This window comes from Polyodon spathula, chromosome 2 (assembly GCF_017654505.1).
Source record: "Polyodon spathula isolate WHYD16114869_AA chromosome 2, ASM1765450v1, whole genome shotgun sequence".
In the NCBI taxonomy this organism is placed as follows: Eukaryota; Metazoa; Chordata; class Actinopteri; order Acipenseriformes; family Polyodontidae; genus Polyodon; species Polyodon spathula.
The window spans coordinates 79,566,731-79,585,349 of record NC_054535.1 but is presented as its reverse complement, the minus strand read 5'-3'; the positions used below and the strand labels follow the sequence as shown (position 1 = coordinate 79,585,349).

Genomic DNA, 18,619 nt, shown 5'->3' with positions numbered 1-18,619 from the left:
TAGTGAATGCTACCAAGCTGAAAAATTAAGGGGTTGGCTTGTAGCCAGTTCTTAGAATTATCACTTTACAATTAAGTAGAGCTACTGCTAATCTATGGTGCAAATGTGCAGGAGTCTATCTTTTATACTACTTCAGAAATGAAATGAGTAAGGTCTTTGGTATGAAATGGTAAAGATGACACTTTTAAATTATACTGTATTAAATTATTATAGTTGTGCTTCATAAACTGCTTCGGAGTATAAAACGTCCTAGAATTGTCCTTTTTCAAATGAAAGAAAGCAAAGAGATGACAAGACAGGAGATTAGGATGCTACCCGAAAGTGTAAAGCTCATCTTAAAAACAAAACCAAGATGCTTGAAGAATCCGTAATGCCCTGTGGGTCTCGGAGCACATGGAACAGCCCCACTACCAGCACAGAAGGTGCGTTATTAAACCCCTTACCTGAAGAAAGTTTTGTCCAGCGCTGATGAGAGCTAGCTGAGCGCTTGGGCTGTCAGGCTGGGACTGGCTTCCTCGCACGCCCTGGACCAGAATGGGAATCTGATCCGCCACAACCTGTTCAAGAACACAACAGGGTCTTCAGGTTACACAGTCAGCCTAATGTTTGCTTGTCTGAGTTTTTTTTTTTTTTTTTTTTTTTTTTTTTTATGAAAAATTGCATAGATTATAGAGACTATGGCAGGATGATGCAATATGTATTGATATGTTTACTTTTTACTACGTGCTGCAGACATTAAAGCAAAACGGAGTCATTTTCTTTTTTTTTGCCTCAACTATATTACCTGCATTAAAACTGATACTTTGTTATCTGAATTTCCATAATATTATACTTCTGTTAATTCTCATTGTTTTCATGATCATAATGTATTATTGTTTCTGCATTCACTGATATTTGTAATGTTAAACAGACTCACCAGAACAGGATTACTACAAAAAATATATATTTGATGTGGAATAATATTCTTTCCTCAAACTATTAAGTAGTTATACAAATAAATATTAGATAGACAGATAGATACAGACAGACAGACAGACAGATAAAGTACTATAACTGCATTGAGCCTTGCTTGACCATTTTTTAAAATTCTCTATACATCTTTTAAAACAGCTTTAAAACATTTTAAATTGAATTTTTAAATAAATGTTGACAAAATAGAAACGTTGGTTTTCCACTTTTTGAAAAGCTCCTTTCTCTTCAGGCACTTTGTAAGTGATTCCTAACCCCTAGCTCGGCTAGTGAAAGCAATAAAGTTGATGTCATTCTGCTTCTCACCTTGCAGCTCTGGACAAGTTGCTGCTGTGCTGCTGGGTTCTTATTGGTGGAGGCAGCCTGCTGAGCAGCGGCAATGGTCTGGGTGGCTGCGGCAGCAGCCAGTTTAGCTGCATTCTACAGGAAACATAAAAGAACACAGTGCTCACAAAAAGGAAATCTCTTCCTTTCTGGTTATATACGACCAACACTAGCACCCTTGAGAACGCTCTCAAACCCTGTAGTATTTCCTGTCTGATCTGTTTTTGCTTTACTATACATCTGACCTGGGGCTGACCTTTAACACCTGTATAAAACAGTTAATAATAATACCTGTATAAAACTATTGGAGAATTTTATTTTATTCCTCAAAAATATGTTATAACATATATAAGTGTTGTGAAAATATGTCCTGTGTTAAAAAGAAAAGCAATTTGTTGTGAACAAGTGTCAGCTAGAAACCCCTACAGACCACAGAAACATGTTGCAACCAGTCAGCTCCTATTGACTGCAATTAACTGGTTTCAGTGTACTTAAATGAGGTTACTCCCAAACCTGCTGATTAAGTAACACCTGCAAATATGGATCTTTTCCAGCTGTTAAAATGTTTCAGAATCTTACATTTCTCTATCCCGTTCATCAATACACCAATATCAGGCTTGTCATCTGCTGGGAGGGGTGTGATTGATACAGCAGCCAGAACAGATACAGAACCTCACAGTTCATGCCCTACTGGGCCTGGTTTAACCGTAAAAATGTGGAAACTCTAGCATTTCCTTCCACAAAAAGTTCACTAAGATTGCAGCCACGGAAGAATGCAAACATGATAAGCATGGTGAAAGGAAAAAATTCTCTGCTTTCTTTCTATAATTTGGTATCCTCTGGCTGGACTTTCCGGATACTTTCTCTTCTGCGGTAGTCTTTACGGTTGTCGTAGTGATGGAATGTTTTTTTTATTTTTTTCAACTTAAACTTGTTCCATTTCAAGCACTACAGAAATCAAAAGCTGTAGTGTATCGTGACATATCGTACAGAGCAATCTGATTGGCTGTGATGGTGTACAATTTAGGTTTAATCCTGTGCTCTCGCTCACCTCCAGCTTGTTGACCAGTTTCTTCTTGATGGCATTCTGGGCTGCCGCGTTGGTGGCAATCCTCAGCCCCTCGGCTGCCTCCCGTAGCTTCTGCTGTTGCTCCTCGCTGTCTGGGTTGGCAGCTGCTCCCTGAAGAGAGGACATGGCATGACTACATCCCTAAACTCAAATTAGGAAGGATATCAAAAAAACTCATCCACTAGTAATTCAAAAGCTTTTCTGACTTATGCCATACAGAATGTTCCACTACTTTAAAATGCAACCTTATAAAAACCTTATAACACTGGATTTATGTCTAAGGAGAACCCATGTTTATTGAGTGCGTCTACCCTCAGTGTTGGTTAAGATTATGTATCCTTTCTATTTTACTGCATAAAATGTTTTAAGTTGACAAACTCCTTATAGGACATTATCCTCGCAGCATAACCCTTCATCATCTCTACCTTGGCAGCTTCTACCATCTTAGCTGTGGCGTCGGCGAGCAGTTTGGCTGCAGAAAGCAGCTTGCGGGAGTTCTCCAGGTCAGACTCGCCTTCAGCATCGGCTTTTATGGCATTGACCAGGTCTGAGGTGGCCTGGGCCAAGATGCGAGCCTGCCGCACCATCTCACCTGAGCAGAGAAACGGCTGGGTAAGAAGCTGCCTTGACAACATGTAGCACAGTTAGCGAGTTTAATTTCAATCTGATAGGTAATGAAATGATACTGTCTCAAAAAGCTAGACAGAACTACAAGAACTTACTATACATCTGATCTGTAGACAAAATGAAGGCTTCACTTTGTTACACACTAGAGGCTTCCACATTCACAAGACTGAAAACCTGTGACTAGCATTTACTGAATTAAATTAGGTAAGATTAGAACAATTGGATAAAAATAAGTAGCCGGTATTTGGGGCACAGTGGTCCCAATTGTCATCCATTTAGGACAAATTACAGTCTTAATAAAAAGCGTAATGCCCGTCAAGATGGTACCAAAAGGAATACTGTGCCTGGTCTAGTGTAGGCTTTACTTACAATTCCTGTGAACAAATTAACATGAACACATAAAATTGAAACGTGAGCTGCTCTCTAGCATGTACTGTTAAATAGAATAAGAGTATAGTCTCTACTGGGTTATTTAAACAGTACCAGCCTCCACACCTCTGGAGCATTCTGAACCAATACTGGTACCTGCATCCCCCATAGAGCTGAAGATGTTCTCTGTGACGTTGAGGATGGTGTCGGTGGCCTGGTCGTAGCGCCCGACGGGCTGCCCGCCGGTGGTGTACTGCTTGATGTGCTGCAGCAGGTCATTGAGGGCCTGCGTCACCCCCGTAGCAGCCGAGCCCACCTGCTTCAGCAGCTGCTCATTGTTGGTGGCAGCCTGGGATGCCTCCACGCATCCCTCCACTGATTTGGCCACCAGCTTCCCTGCCTCAATCAGCTGCTCCTGGCATACTGGGGAGCTGATGGTGGGGGCAACCACCTAGGAGAGGGACAAATAAATGTAATCATGGATAACTTTGGTTATAGAATATTTTCTCGGATTAAGCTGTGTGTGATTTTTATTTTTTATTTTGCTGTGCACTGGAAAGCAATGCAAACTTAAAACAAATATTTACTTGGCCGTTGAAACAAATTCACGTTCCCGAGGGCTAGAGTTGAGAACTAGTGTTCCAAGTCAAGCAACCTGTAAATGGCACCTAGATCAGGCTGACCGATAGTTAGATCAAATCACAATCCAGTTTCTTTCACATGCCTCTCCTGTTGAGCTTCTGTACTTAAAAGTTAAGATAATCTATTTGAAGACTAGGAAATGTCTGAAAATATATAACCAGATTATATCTTTTTTTAATCTAGCTTCACTATATACTTAAATTCAGTATTTTGGAATAAGAGTTAAGAATTTAAAAGGCCTGCATTCATTTTCTAAAAGTCATAATTACTAGATACATTTCTATTCAAAATACACACAGGCATGTAATAAGTAAATGCATTAAAAATAAAGCGGAGGTAGAGGATTAAGAAGCCAACAAATGCTTAAAATTAAAAGAATAAAGTATGTAAAGGAAATCATACTGACCATCAGAGCAATATGATGGATTTAAAGAGTCATTTACCAAAACAACTTGCAGAAAAGCCAATGTAGCCGTGTTTTTGTAATTGCTGAAAAGGCATGTGCTGTTCAGTATTTTGCCTCGTCCCAGAGTAAGCCAATTCCTTGCTGAATAATGCACTGACAGTCTCCTTACCCGGGTGCAAGCTACAAGCTGGGAGGTGGAGAGGGCGCACTGGGTGGCGGCGGCAATCACGCGGTTCTGGAGCCCTGAGTCCTCAGTCTTCTGGGCCACGTTCTTAGCTTTAAGCACGAGAGCAGCCGCTGCATTGGCTACTGCTTTGGCCAGATGCATCAGCATGTCCTGGAAGAGACGGGCAGGTTAATGAGAGGCTCTCGGCAGCTTGCCAGCTAACTAGCAGGGGAGCATTAAACATTGATGAAGAGAAACCCTGATCCCCCTGCATTAAGCTATTCTAAACTGCATCACCTGACAAAAGCCCGACAACTTCACATTTAACCTGGTTTTGGTTTGTTCCCGGGAACATATTTGCTTACCTACCTGTATATCTCAAAATGAGATTTAAAAAAAGCAAATTAAAAAATATTTTATATATATATATATATACCAGTAATTTCCCAAAATATTTTTGGTTTGTGAACAGAAGCCTGGTTAATAACCATGCATACTATTTTCTTGAATTCTTTGGCCATTAAAAAATGTCATTTAAATTCAATTTTAACAACAATTTTGTCCTTAAATTAAATGTATTGGCCAGACTGCCTTTTTGAAAGGGGTTTCAGTAATAAAGCATACTGTATACTGAATCTCTGCAATAGTCCTGGTGGTGTGCAGTTTTGTGGCAAGTTATCTCTACTACACCGCTACATGAATACGCAGTGTTGAGTTAAATTTTAATTACTGCAGCAGGTGTGCCAGGTATTTACTTTGCCAAGTTGATCAGCACATCAGCTTGCATTTGAAGATATCCTTATGGTACTTGGTATCTCCTTTTCGTGGTCAAAGGTTGCACTTACGGCTTGATTTGTTAAGTTTTCAAAATATATATGAGATGGATTGCTACCTGGGGACCTTAAGCACCAATAATACAGGTCTGCTCTTCTGCTACTGCACGGTGTACTGAAAAGCCAGTCCCTAAAATGCTTATGTGCGTCATTAATATTTTGTGCAATTGATAAGCTTTGCAGCCAAGCAAGAAGCAGAGAAGGGAAACTGGCCAGCGAGGGCTAAGCCAGCTCTTCAATAAGAGCAGGATTTTTCCATGTGAATCTATGTAATTGGCTCCAATCAGGTTGCTGAAACTTCAACATTGGTTTGATATGATCACAGTAACAGAAACCAAATGGATAACAGGTTACATGCCTGAGAGTAGAACATGTTGTTTAGAAAAAACATTTCAGCTTCAACACTAAATATGAACACTAAATATGAAATATGTTGCAGCTTATGTGTGAAATAAAATGCTGTTAATTAGTGGATTAATTTTTGGGGGTGGGGTAACAAAAAAATAAAAAATAAATTTCCGTTCTGGTTTTTCTGTGATACTGCTTGGTTAAAGATATAATTATCACAGTACGTAATGTAAGTTTGAAGGCAGCGGCTCAAAAAAGGCGAGAGGAAATACAATGTTATGCCTTCTGGAAAAGCACTAATTAATGAAGTAATGTTTGCGAAGTTTGTTAAAACAGCAGTAACAGTACTTCTATTAAATTCAATTAAAGCTAATCCGTGTGTTATGTTGTTTATATATGAGATCATCTAGCATTTGTCAGAACAGAACATGGTTTTGATGCCTTTAGAGAACATGACTATGTGGAAGGTTTGTTTTGACTGCTGTCTCACTGTTTTTTAATTCTACGCTACAATATGATGTATCTGCTGGATAGTTCTTTTCTTTTTTCAACTTGGCCAAATAAATGAAAACAACAATCCTAAGTATGTAAAACAGATATATTTTTAAAACTATAGTGACACTGCACCTTTAAGTTTGTAATTTAAATGTGTGGCACTGGGGGTAACTGGAAATTAAATCAAACCCACTGAAACCTCTTAAATACTATAAAAACACATCAAACACAAAAGAGGTTCTTAAATATGTCAGACTGTATAAAATAGTGTGTGTGTGTGTGTGTGTGTGTGTGTGTGTGTGTGTGTGTATATATATACACACACACACACACACACACACAGTACTGTGCAAGTTTTAGGCAGATGTGAAAAAATGCTGTAAGGTAAGATTGCTTTCAAAAATAGACATGTTAAAAGTTTATATTTATCAATTAACAAAATGCAAAGTGAGTGAACAGAAGAAAAATCTACATCAAATCAATATTTGGTGTGACAACCCTTTGCCTTCAAAACAGCATCAATTCTTCTAGGTACACTTGTACACAGTTTTTGAATGAACTCTGCAGGTAGGTTGGCCCAAACATCTTGGAGAACTAACCACAGTTCTTCTGTGGATTTAGGCAGCCTCAGTTGCTTCTCTTCATGTAATCCCAGACAGACTCGATGATGTTGATATCAGGGCTCTGTGGGGGCCATACCATCACTTCCAGGACTCCTTGTTCTTCTTTACGCTGAAGATAGTTCTTAATGACTTTTGCTGTATGTTTGGGGTCGTTGTCATGCTGCAGAATAAACTTGGGGCCAATCAGATGCCTCCCTGATGGTATTGCATGATGGATAAGTATCTGCCTGTACTTCTCAGCATTGAGGAGACCATTAATTGTGACCAAATCCCCAACTCCATTTGCAGAAATGCAGCCCCAAACTTGCAAGGAACCTCCACCATGCTTCACTGTTGCCTGCAGACACTCATTCGTGTACCGCTCTCCAGCCCTTCGGCAAACAAACTGCCTTCTGCTACAGCCAAATATGGACTCAAATTTGGACTCATCAGTCCAGACCACCTGCTGCCATTTTTCTGCACCCCAGCTCCTGTGTTTTCGTGCACAGTTGAATCGCTTGACCTGGTTTCAACGTTGAAGGTATGGCTTTTTGGCCGCAAGTCTTCCATGAAGGCCACTTCTGACTAGACTTCTCTGGACAGTAGATGGGTGTACCAGGGTCCCACTGTTTTCTGCCAATTCTGAGTTGATGGCATTGCTGGACATCTTTCGATTGCGAAGGAAGAAGATGACGTCTTTCATCTGCTGCAGTAAGTTTCCTTGGCCGACCACTGCGTCTACGGTCCTCAAAGTTGCCCGTTTCTTTGTGCTTCTTCAAAAGAGCTTGGACAGCACATCTGGAAACCCCTGTCTGCCTTGAAATTTCTGCCTGGGAGAGACCTTGCTGATGCAGTATAACTACCTTGTGTCTTGTTGCTGTGCTCAGTCTTGCCATGGTGTATGACTTTTGACAGTAAACTGTCTTCAGCAACCTCACCTTGTTAGCAGAGTTTGGCTGTTCCTCACCCAGTTTTATTCCTCCTACACAGCTGTTTCTGTTTCAGTTAATGATTGTGTTTCAACCAACATATTGAACTGATGATCATTAGCACCTGTTTGGTATAATTGTTTAATCATACACCTGACTATATGCCTACAAAATCCCTGACTTTGTGCAAGTGTACCTAGAAGAATCGATGCTGTTTTGAAGGCAAAGGGTGGTCACACCAAATATGGATTTGATGTAGATTTTTCTTCTGTTCACTCACTTTGCATTTTGTTAATTGATAAATATAATCTATTAACATGTCTATTTTTGAAAGCATTCTTACTTTACAGCATTTTTTCACACCTGCCTAAAACTTTTGCACAGTACTATATGTGTGTGTGTGTGTGTGTGTGTGTGTGTGTGTGTGTGTGTGTGTGTGTGTATATATATCACAAACCAACAAGCGAGGAAAGCCAGAGAACTGACTGTAAATGCTTTTTATCTGGTGGGCCTCTGGGGGCATTCAATGCCTTTTACTCCTCCACATTTTCAAAATTTCCTTCAGGGTCTCATCAAAATAAAGGAAATTCCTGGGATATTTTACATGGCCTTGGGTTAAGAACTCAGCAGTTTCATCAATCTCATTCTACTAGCTGAACTATCCACTCAACTATTTCTTGTAGATTGCTTATGCTGACAATGATTATATTCCACTTTCAAATCCTCATTTCTTTAAAACAAAAAACAAAAAGAGAGACCGTAAAGAACCACCTTTTAGTGCTCCCATCATCATGTTTTTACCATTACATTTAAAAAGAGACTGTATTCCTTTTGGTCTGCATATAGGCCTAGGCTAGATTAACATTGTATGGACTAGACATGCAGTAGCATTACTCCAGTCCCGCAGCTACAATTACTGAACTACAGATAAGTGTTTAACATTGATTACACTTTGATATGCTTTTAGCAGGACACACCTATAAAGGGAATGCTCAAATCTTGAATCCCTTGCAACATGCAGCATAACTTCACTCGTTAGAGCATATTTTGCTGTTTTAACTATGGAGGGCAGGGGTCATAAAAATATGTTGCCTATAAAAACAACCAAAATACCAATTCAGTCTCTTTAAGAATCACTGTCCCACATTTTGACATGCTGAACAATAAATATTAGATCTGGTGTACTATATATGCTCAGGTACAGGTCAGGCATACAACTAAAACATGTTTTAAGCAATACTATGCTAAAGCTAATAAGCAAATGTACTAGTTCTATAGCAAAACTAACATTTGTGTTAGTAATATAAAAAATATTCCAATTTCTGAAGAAAAGTTGACTAATACCAACTTAATGGAGTATTGTTCTTTAAGAATTTTGGAAAAAAATCTGGTGACCATCTAGTTCCCTGTTGTTAATATATTGTTAATAGAATAATAGAAAAAGAAACTTGACCAGAGTAATTATACCTGAGTATATATAATAGATATATATTATATATATATATATATATATTATATATATATATATAATATATATATATATATATATATATATATATATTTATATCAATATATATATATATATATATATATAATATTCTATATTATATATATATATATATATATATATATATATATAAAGGGCCCTGACTGCTGTTAACATTCTCAAAGGTGCTCAGTAAGTATTTTGTGGTCAGTCCCATTATACGTCAGCTAAAATACAATATACATAAATTAGAAGCTCTTATGGGATAGCCTGTTCACCCTCCTGAAAAGTTGAAAGCAGTTCATTTTTTTAAAGTTAGTTCTTGTTTAGACCAAATTTATGTAATCTTTGATAACAACTGATTGTCAGCCCCAGATTTTTTATTTATTTATTTATTTTTTAATTAGTAATTTCTTTGATTAGCTATATTTTGACGGCTATTTTACCATCCTTTGACTATAAGGGGAGACTTTCCGTGCTGTGTTTCTGAGTGATCCTTCACCTAGAAAAAACTGCACACAGCATTCACAAGAGACATGTTATCATTCTAATAATACACTGTTTCTTTAAAAAACAAGAACAAAAAAAGATAAGTGTAACTTTAGTTGTATGTGATTTTTTTTAATTGTACAGTGTCCAGATCTACCTCAGTGCAGTATGCATTCAAGCCGGCCGGGGGTTACTGTATACTGTATCTGAATTAGTTCAGATTTGAATACACAGGTCAATTACAGCTCTGGAAGGCAAAACAATCAGGCTTTCTGTTCAGCCATTCCTTTACTGTTATGCTCTGTGCTCAATAACTCAATGTACAGTACCTTTTTAAAAAGTATTCTTCAAGACTGGCAATAGAATCATTTATGTACAGTATAGGGAGATAATAAAGTCAGTTAGCTACTTTGGACTGTTGTAACAAAAAAAAAAAAAAAAAATCAGTCACTGCAAATTGACAAGTGGGTGAACCAATAATATAAATACTCGGAAACAAAAATCAATCTAGGATTACAGGATAGTTGCCATTAAGAACCCTTAAGCAGAATAGTGCATGCTTAGTGCTGCATTACCTGCTTTTGTCTTATTTTCACTTATAAACCCCTGTTAAAAATTGCATATTTTTAAACATTTAACAGAAGCATTTCGGTGGCCAACTGACTTTTTAAAAAATATTTTGTTATTCATTCCAATTGAAATATTTGTAGCTGTACTATGAACACACAGCTAGACCTGATGTTCAGCCAATATCAATACAGGTACCATGTGCACATAGTTTGACCACTTAGAAGAAGTCACTGGTTGGTACTAATACTGTACATTAAAATTAATAGAAAGACCCCTATACATCTCTCCTCTATTACTCACGAGTTAACCTTTCCTCATTCAAATGAAAAACCCTATTAAGTTGTACAAAGATCCATGGCATTTGGGCAAAACTCAATGTTAACCCTTTGGTTTCAAAATGTCTTACAGATTCCTAGAATGCTTTCTGGCACCTGTATCCTTGTGTAGGCCTTACTGTGCTTATGTAGGAGGAACTCCCAGAGGTGTTCCAGGATCAAAAAGCTCAGATATAACTAATGCTTGCTGCTTGCCGATCCAGCTGAGGTCGGTTTCGGAGGTAACACAAAAAGCCTGGATCTGAATGTGAAGGCCCCACTGATTTTACACAGGCTCCTCACATGCTTTTTAAAATGATGCTGCAATGGCTACAGAGCCTCCCAGCGTTGGTGTTAAACACAGCTGGAGCATTTCCTCACATTAACTCTAGCAGGGGTCAGTTGTTCACACTTCAGTTCTTTACCTAGAATTCCAGTCAATCAGAGTTAGTGTTAGCATCTGGATTGACTTTAGTTATTTTTCAAAATCCTGGCTGACATTCTGTTTGGAGCACTGCTAGGCATAATTCTATTAACACTGCAGAAAAACTAGAGGGATTCCATATGAAAAATTTGAAAGACCAACCACATCCTTTTTCGAAGAACACTGTCTCACTCGGGACCCTGCGCCTTAAGATGAGTTTCTGTTTTTTATATGTTTAGTTGGTTAAGTTTCTAACTTACCTGGAATTTGGGGTCTGCCTCACTCTCGCCAATCTGCTGTAGTAAATCTCCACTTGCTTGGCCAACATTGCCTGCTGCCTGGAGCAGGACCTGACGAGGCTGAGATAATTAAGATAAAAATTAATAAATCTATGGAATAAGTTGTTCATTATGAAAAAATAACACAGGAGGGCTAAGGCAGTCAACAGAAACACAGTTTAGTAAAAAGGTAGCTTTCTTGGAGGCTCAATATTTGGATATTGAAGAACCAGTTGATCCTAGTAAATTATTTATTTTTATTTTTTTTGCTTTAATAGTGGGTTGTTGAAAAGACGACAAGCAAAACTGTTAAAACTGTCTTTGTATTATTCAAGCAATAACTGCTGGATGTATGAAGTATAATACAGAGAAATTCCTCTGAGATTCAGTGTGTCCTCTAGATATAACTATTGTGTGACACCTTATGGATTTTACTTTAAAAAGTTCCTGGGTTCTAATATAAAATCAGGTATGCGCTGCTCCCACTCCGGGTATGATTCCATTTGTCATTAGCCATTTTCTGTAAAGTTGTGTTTGGTTCAGTATGGCTCTAGAGTAGCTATTTATAGCAGACTGTAGTTAAGTCTCGGGTTACCTCAGTACTGGCTGGCTGGGCTGTCTTGAGCATGTCAGAGACGGCGCAGGCGAGGTTCTTTGCAGCGTGAAGGAGATTGTGCCCATTGCCACCCTCATCCTCCACTAGAGCCGCAAGCAGCTTCACCCCCTTGGACATCTCCGTCAAGTTGGAGGAGATAGTGGTCACTGCACAGCCCACTGCTGTATAGTCTGTGTCAGCTGGACCCCCTTAATAAAGGAAAACAATCGGACATTAAAACAAAGGTACAAAAATACACTGAGGTACGAAATCAACAGTCTGACAGAGTAGCTTAATTAACTGAAGCGTCTACATGCTTTGTACATTGTAAATGCAAGCTGCTAAATTTTTGATCTCGCTGAATTACTGTATAATCTTGCAAATATGCATCTCTTCTTACATAATGGGAATGCATTTTTATACACAAGATGAACTCACTGGCTTGTATGCACTACTTTCGCAAAAAGTGAAGAACTATTGCAAATCTAAGGATTTAGAGTGGTTCTAAAAGTTCAGAGCTGTGCTGGTAATGCGACATATTTAAAAAAAGAATACTTGTTAGCCAATGAGATTGCTCCCTCTGTTCTTGCCATTTTATAAAACCAAGCATAAAACCATGGGCCTATATGCACGATTATACGGTAGGCCTAGTCTACTCTGGTAATGTAGGTTGCTTTCCCAAAGGAAAGACAGAAATAAGTGCCTGGAATGCTATTGTAGATAAACAATGGTAAAGAGCTAAACCACAAACAGGCTGCTGTGGTAAGAGCTGCATGTTAGTCCACTGCTGCATCTGTCTGTTGAGGTGATGCTGTTTGAAGAGTGGGCAATTGATCTCAGATAGCATGGTGTGGAAGACTGAAAGCTGGAGTGCTGGGGAGATGTGTATATACTGTGTTACGGAGAAAATGGTAAGTGAAGGCAAATGCCCAGCTCGACAGCCGAATTGTTATGTTTTGTTTGAACTTTTTTTATTTTGACCCTTGTGCCAGTTGCTTTGTTCTTGTGTGTTTGTTTGGCTTGTTAATAAATGTGTGCACTAACACTTTAAACTGCAGCTTTCTTGCCTCAGAGTCTCATTACTGACGCTATCCTGTTACACATGGTTTAAAAAGTACCTGCAGTGAGATTGACCACTGATGCGGTTCCTGCAGTAATAGCATCCACCTGAGAATGGATCTCGTGTTTGGATTCATCCATTTTATTTTTACGCCATGCTTTGGAGGCCTGGGATTGACAAGGAACAACAATATAGTTACCATTCTCTCATTTTTTTTGTTTTTAAAATTAGCTGGCCAATATTATTGAAGCAGATCCAACTTTAAAATGTATATGCTATTGTTTCACTTTTAACAAAATAAACTCAAAATAGCAATGATTAATACAGTACTGTGTATGCAAAATGGAAAAAAGTAAAATGTGCAAAGTAACCACATTTTCACACCTCTTGAAAGTACTGAAGCTACCAAAGAGAGTTTCACTGCAGATTTTAATGTACTGCAAAAAAAAGTACAATATGTGAAGAAGGAAAAAATACTTGTTTGAAGGCACTACCATTTACAAAACAAAGTGAAAACTATATAAAATTTCATTGAAATAAATATATATATTTTAAAAATGAAGATTTTGTTCTTGAGATTAGTACTTACAGCATCCTGCCCAAGTGGTGGTAATGTGTCAAACTCATCCAGCGTGGCCTGTGCTGCTTGCACAGCATGCATGCTGGAGTTAATGGTACCCATCAGAGCCTGTTGGGCCGAGGTCTACAACACAAACACTGATAATGCGGCCTACTGAAAAGATTGAGTTTTGAAAAACAATACCGGTAGTACATTTTTTGTTTTTTGGAAAAAAAAAAAAAAAAAAAAACACCTTAAAATGGTGTCTGCACCACAGTTCGAGGCTACTGCACGGCCATAGCCATACAAATGGGAGCTGAGCGAATGCTTGCTGCACTGACATTGAGGAGGAGAGTGTCTGCCCCATGGAGAGAACTATTACACAAAACCCTTCCACTCCACGACGATGCTCGTGAAGGCATTGCCCAGCCAAGTCCATTTGAAGAGGTCAGAGTAGCCGAGAGGATAGCGGTTCTCCAGGAGCCCAGAAGTAGGTCAGTTTAGGGGACGTTGATCCCAAACAGTATAGCAAGGTTTTGTGTAGTGTAGTAAGTTCCTGGAACGGGACGTTCCTTTTAGTGGGACTAGCTCTCGCTATTTGTGTGGCAAACTTAATTTTAGCTTTGTTTTGTTTCATTTATTAAATCCGGTGCTAGGATTATCATTGTTGGTACCCTAGTGCCAGACATGTATTATTAAATCTGCGTGCCTATGCGGCGTGTCAGCACCCAGTGTTCTGTCTGCCTCAGTATTATTCAAAGATGACCTACGTATGTAACGTCGCCCTGTTCCAATACCTTTTATAAAAACAAACAACTTCAAAATACAACCTTTCAATCTATGCATGGTCCCTTCAACATATGAATGTGTTTATAATAATGGTTGATGCTTAAATTAAGGCACCAGAACAAGGACAATGGAACAAAGTTGAATAAACACAGTTCTGTTCCATACTGTTCACTTACTAACAGGGTAAATATGTAATAAAAGAGACAACTTGAAAAATAAACAAAGCAGAACAGAATGTACAAAACTAAACACATGCTATGCTCTGAAGATATGAGCAAGAACATATTATATATGTGCAAAAATGAGCTTGAAGAATAGAAGGTGCTTGGGAGTGTGCAAATAAAGGCTGCTTACCAGAGGAGGCATGTGCCCCCTGTGCATCTGTCCACTGGTGATGTGCTGCTTGGCCTGTGGCATGGTGCCCACCTGGAAACTCTCTGGACCGCCAGCTCCAGAACGCATGATGGCTGGCAAGGCCACAGAGCCGTGCTCTACTTTACCAACCCGGTTAAACTGCTGCTGGAGTACGGTGGACCTGAGAGGAAGCAGGGAGGGGGTTGCTAGGTAAGAATCACAGGAAACTACACCATGTTTTACTTAATCTTTGTTGGATTATTTATTTTTACAACTTAAAATTGTACAGATTTCTATTTTTGTGTATAAAATAAAACCAACCAATAGGCAGGACATAAACAGTTGAAAGTACTCTCTGCCTTGGCTGACAGTCTTGAGTAATTTTAACCAATGGGAGTCAAAGACCTGCCCTGGTTTTGCAGCTGTCCAATCATGAATGAGCTGGGACATAAATATGCTAGACCCTAAGCGGTGTAAGAATAGCTGAATTTTGTGAGAAACTGCTTATTATTGAGCGTTATTGAGAATTATATTGAGAAGAAAGTAATATTTGGATTTACTTTTGCAGAAAAAAACATAAAAAATGTCATCAGACAACGAGATATATACCACAAATACCCAAACCAACACAGGAAGGGAAGAGATATACTCGCCATGTTCTAAATTATTAAAAAGGTCTTGTTCAGTACAGAATAGGTGATATGGAACAGCACTGGCTAAGAGCAATCTAACGATATCCAATGACCTTGAAAAACACCAGGTTTATGTTCAAATGGATAAACAGAAGCGTAGGGATACAATACATCACAATAAGCAAGGAATTAAGAAAAAATTGTGAGGTTCTTAAATGCTTGATTGATTCTGTTGTTTACTTTGGCAAGCAAGAATTGGCTTTCAGAGGGCACGTTGAAGGCACCAGTTCCTCAAAGAGGAAATTATGTGGAATTACTTTCTCTGATACTTGTCAATAGCCACAGTATTCTCGGGTGCCTCCAACAAGATTTAGAAAGACAAGCTCTTCGGTGTCTCGGGTTTTGCTAGATGTAATAAAAAGCAGAAGTACAAGAAGCCCAGTATGTAGCTGTAATGAATCAAAAAAAAACAAAAAAACAAAAAAATAAAAAAAAAAAGGAAAAAAAAAAAAAAAAAAAAAAAAATAAAAAAAAAAAAAAAAAAATTTATTAAAAATATTTTTAAAAAAATAAAAGGGAAAAAATTTTAAGATGACTGAAGTTTCATAATGATACGTCCTGTAGGTGATAGATTACAAGTTAAATTTTATATATTATATATATATATATATATATATATATATATATATATATATATATAATATTATATTATATATCTAAAATCAAAGTATACTTAAGTAAATATTAGTAAGTATAAAAAGAGTTTTACACACACAATTTGTAATCATTGGAAGCTTTAATTTTTTTAAATAAAAATAAAATGTGTTTTTAAAAAAAAAATTAAAAAAAACAACACAGCAGTAGCCAGTTTAAACATGCATGTACAAGAAGAACTCTCTCAGAAAAGGCGTGGGTATCTTATCGTGACATCATAACCCAAAATAAATAAATACCCCCTTGTGTTATTAAGCATCAACTTACTTCTTTGGTGACACAGAGTCCTCTAACATGGTTGATTCTTCATCTCCCTCCAAGCCAAAGTGGTCCTTACTTTTTTTCTGTTACGATAATGCAAAAAAAAAATTATATATAGATTTTTACTATGAAGTAGTTCCATTTAGATGGGGAAATCAATGGGTTTTGGATTCCTTCTTACATTTTTTAGGAACTTACAATAAGCCCAGTGGCTGAAATCAACCAATTATTAAAAACAATAATAAAAAGTCACTTGCAAGAATTGATATAAAACTGAAATATATATCTCTTGGTTAGAAAACCAATCTACTCGGGGACCAAAATTGCCATAACTGCCCTTTACCTGTACCAGCAGTAGTAAAATACCCACAGAAAAATCTGTGTTATCAAATCAGCACCAGAGTAAAAATTAACTGTAAAACAGGCTTTACTTCACTACCCAAGACTGTTAAACAAGGTACCTTTTTAAGAATGATATCAATGTAGCCCGCAATCAGCTGTGCAATCTGTTCCCCTTCAGTTGTCTGAACAGAGTAGTAGCCATCTTGATAGTCACCGAAATCCTGTTGAAATGTAGTTATTTATCATCACCTAGAAAACTGCCAGCCCCGGAAGAAGACTAGAACAATATGAAAACCCCCACATCCAAGCACTATACAGCAAGATAAAGCATGTCTTACATTTTAATCTTAACAGTAACACAGATCCTGAAAACCCAAACAGACATGCTGGTTATTAAAATGAACGCAAACAGATGTTAACTATGAAGTTACAAACTTTTCTAATTTCAAAAGGAGACCTGTTTGACAGTGAACTGCAAATTAAATTGTCGTGCAAGTTATTGGTGTAAAATGAAAGCGTCCCCCCCATACCAAGGTGAAGCTCTTGGGCGACGCAGCCCAGCGCTTGATATTGGTGAGGTTCCACTCCTGGATCACCTCCTTGGTTTTCTCATCGACTCTCATCACGCACTCTTTTGTGATCCCCAGCAAGCGGGGCACCAGTTTGTTCTTGCCTTTCATTTTCTCCTGTAAAAAAATATCTTTCATCACTGTCAGCACAAACAGACAACCCATGCTGACCCCAACGCATCTTCTGTGACACAATGCACATGGTATCAAGCACAGTATTTAACATTATCCAAGAGAAAAAGTCTTCTAAATAAACCAGAGATCAACTGCAACATTTTTTCTATTTTTTTGCACTATAATTCTATTAAGAATTGAAGTATCCCAACCGAATTATTCTTGCTTGACAAACTTAACTGTATTAGAATTACCTACAGAAATGTACAGAATTAAAAATGCATTGGGAGTTTTGAAAGGTTGGAAGGATAATCCTCTTATTTTCATCCACACGTCAGATGGGGACTCAATCACAAAAAAATGCAACATTTGTCTATTTTTTTTTAAATAGTATTCTACATATAGCATTCTCTACTTTGTAAAATATTTTACCTTTACTAAAAAGAATGACACTCCATAGGTTTTAAGAGACCTGGCCAATTTGACGTAGCTCACTTTTGCTTCAATTTCTGTCATGCTCTGGCTGTTGCTGTGAGCCTGCGAAGAAAGAAAACGGTATATAACTTGGTGTAATCTCAGAAACAAAAAAAAAAAAAAGATCTTCCTGGGAACTGAAAAATTATAGGTATTAGTTTCAAACGGCTGGTACTCACAAGTTATGCATACAATTAAAATTAAATTAAAACAATAGAGAAGGGTCCATAGAAAACACAAGAATTTGGTCAAAAGCACCTATAAACTGGTAATTATATATATAAAAAAACTGTTATGGGATAGAGGCACAAGAGATTTAAACAAAAATCAGTATTGACTACTGGGTGTACATTCTTAATGAGCTATCAAACTTTTATGTAGAGAATGGACATAAAGACTTATCTTATGACCAAATATGGCTGAACAAAATTGGTCCAGAGAAAAGATCTGAACATGATTAAACAAGTACAGGCCACACGGGTCTAAGCTGCGCTTCATGATGTCATGCTCGGAACAAACTGTTCTTGAAATTCACCTGAAAGATTTTCTTTTCCCCCTTGTTTTTGATGTATTCTTTTGGCAGGAACTCCTTTAAACTGAAACAAAAAATATAACATTTAAACTTGCAAATTCCTTCACAGCATGTGTGTAGATGTGTTACAGCATGTGGTTTTGGCATGATAAGGCCAATATAATGCCTACTGCCTTTAGTCCTCTCTGATATTACACAAGGGACCCATTCACAGCTGTGTCAACGTGGGTCATATAAAAAAGACAGAGTTCTAAGTCAGCATCTGACCCTTGACTTTCTGCACT

At 37.8% G+C, this 18,619-nt stretch overlaps 1 protein-coding gene across 2 annotated transcripts in view; it reads right to left on the bottom strand.

Moving 5' to 3' along the window:
* The window catches only part of LOC121301648 (talin-1), a 95,132-nt gene that overhangs the window by 32,863 nt on the left and 43,650 nt on the right, over window positions 1-18,619 (bottom strand). For both annotated transcript variants that reach the window (XM_041231216.1, XM_041231225.1), the window contains exons 9-24: window positions 18,339-18,399; window positions 17,762-17,866; window positions 17,177-17,332; window positions 16,766-16,867; window positions 16,311-16,387; window positions 14,698-14,878; window positions 13,585-13,698; window positions 13,054-13,162; window positions 11,936-12,144; window positions 11,323-11,421; window positions 4,576-4,743; window positions 3,515-3,809; window positions 2,788-2,954; window positions 2,345-2,473; window positions 1,276-1,389; window positions 444-557 (exon numbers count right to left, since the gene is read on the bottom strand). In XM_041231216.1, coding sequence (XP_041087150.1) covers window positions 444-557; window positions 1,276-1,389; window positions 2,345-2,473; window positions 2,788-2,954; window positions 3,515-3,809; window positions 4,576-4,743; window positions 11,323-11,421; window positions 11,936-12,144; window positions 13,054-13,162; window positions 13,585-13,698; window positions 14,698-14,878; window positions 16,311-16,387; window positions 16,766-16,867; window positions 17,177-17,332; window positions 17,762-17,866; window positions 18,339-18,399 — 2,200 coding nt within the window. The remainder of the gene's footprint in view (window positions 1-443; window positions 558-1,275; window positions 1,390-2,344; window positions 2,474-2,787; window positions 2,955-3,514; window positions 3,810-4,575; window positions 4,744-11,322; window positions 11,422-11,935; window positions 12,145-13,053; window positions 13,163-13,584; window positions 13,699-14,697; window positions 14,879-16,310; window positions 16,388-16,765; window positions 16,868-17,176; window positions 17,333-17,761; window positions 17,867-18,338; window positions 18,400-18,619) is intronic.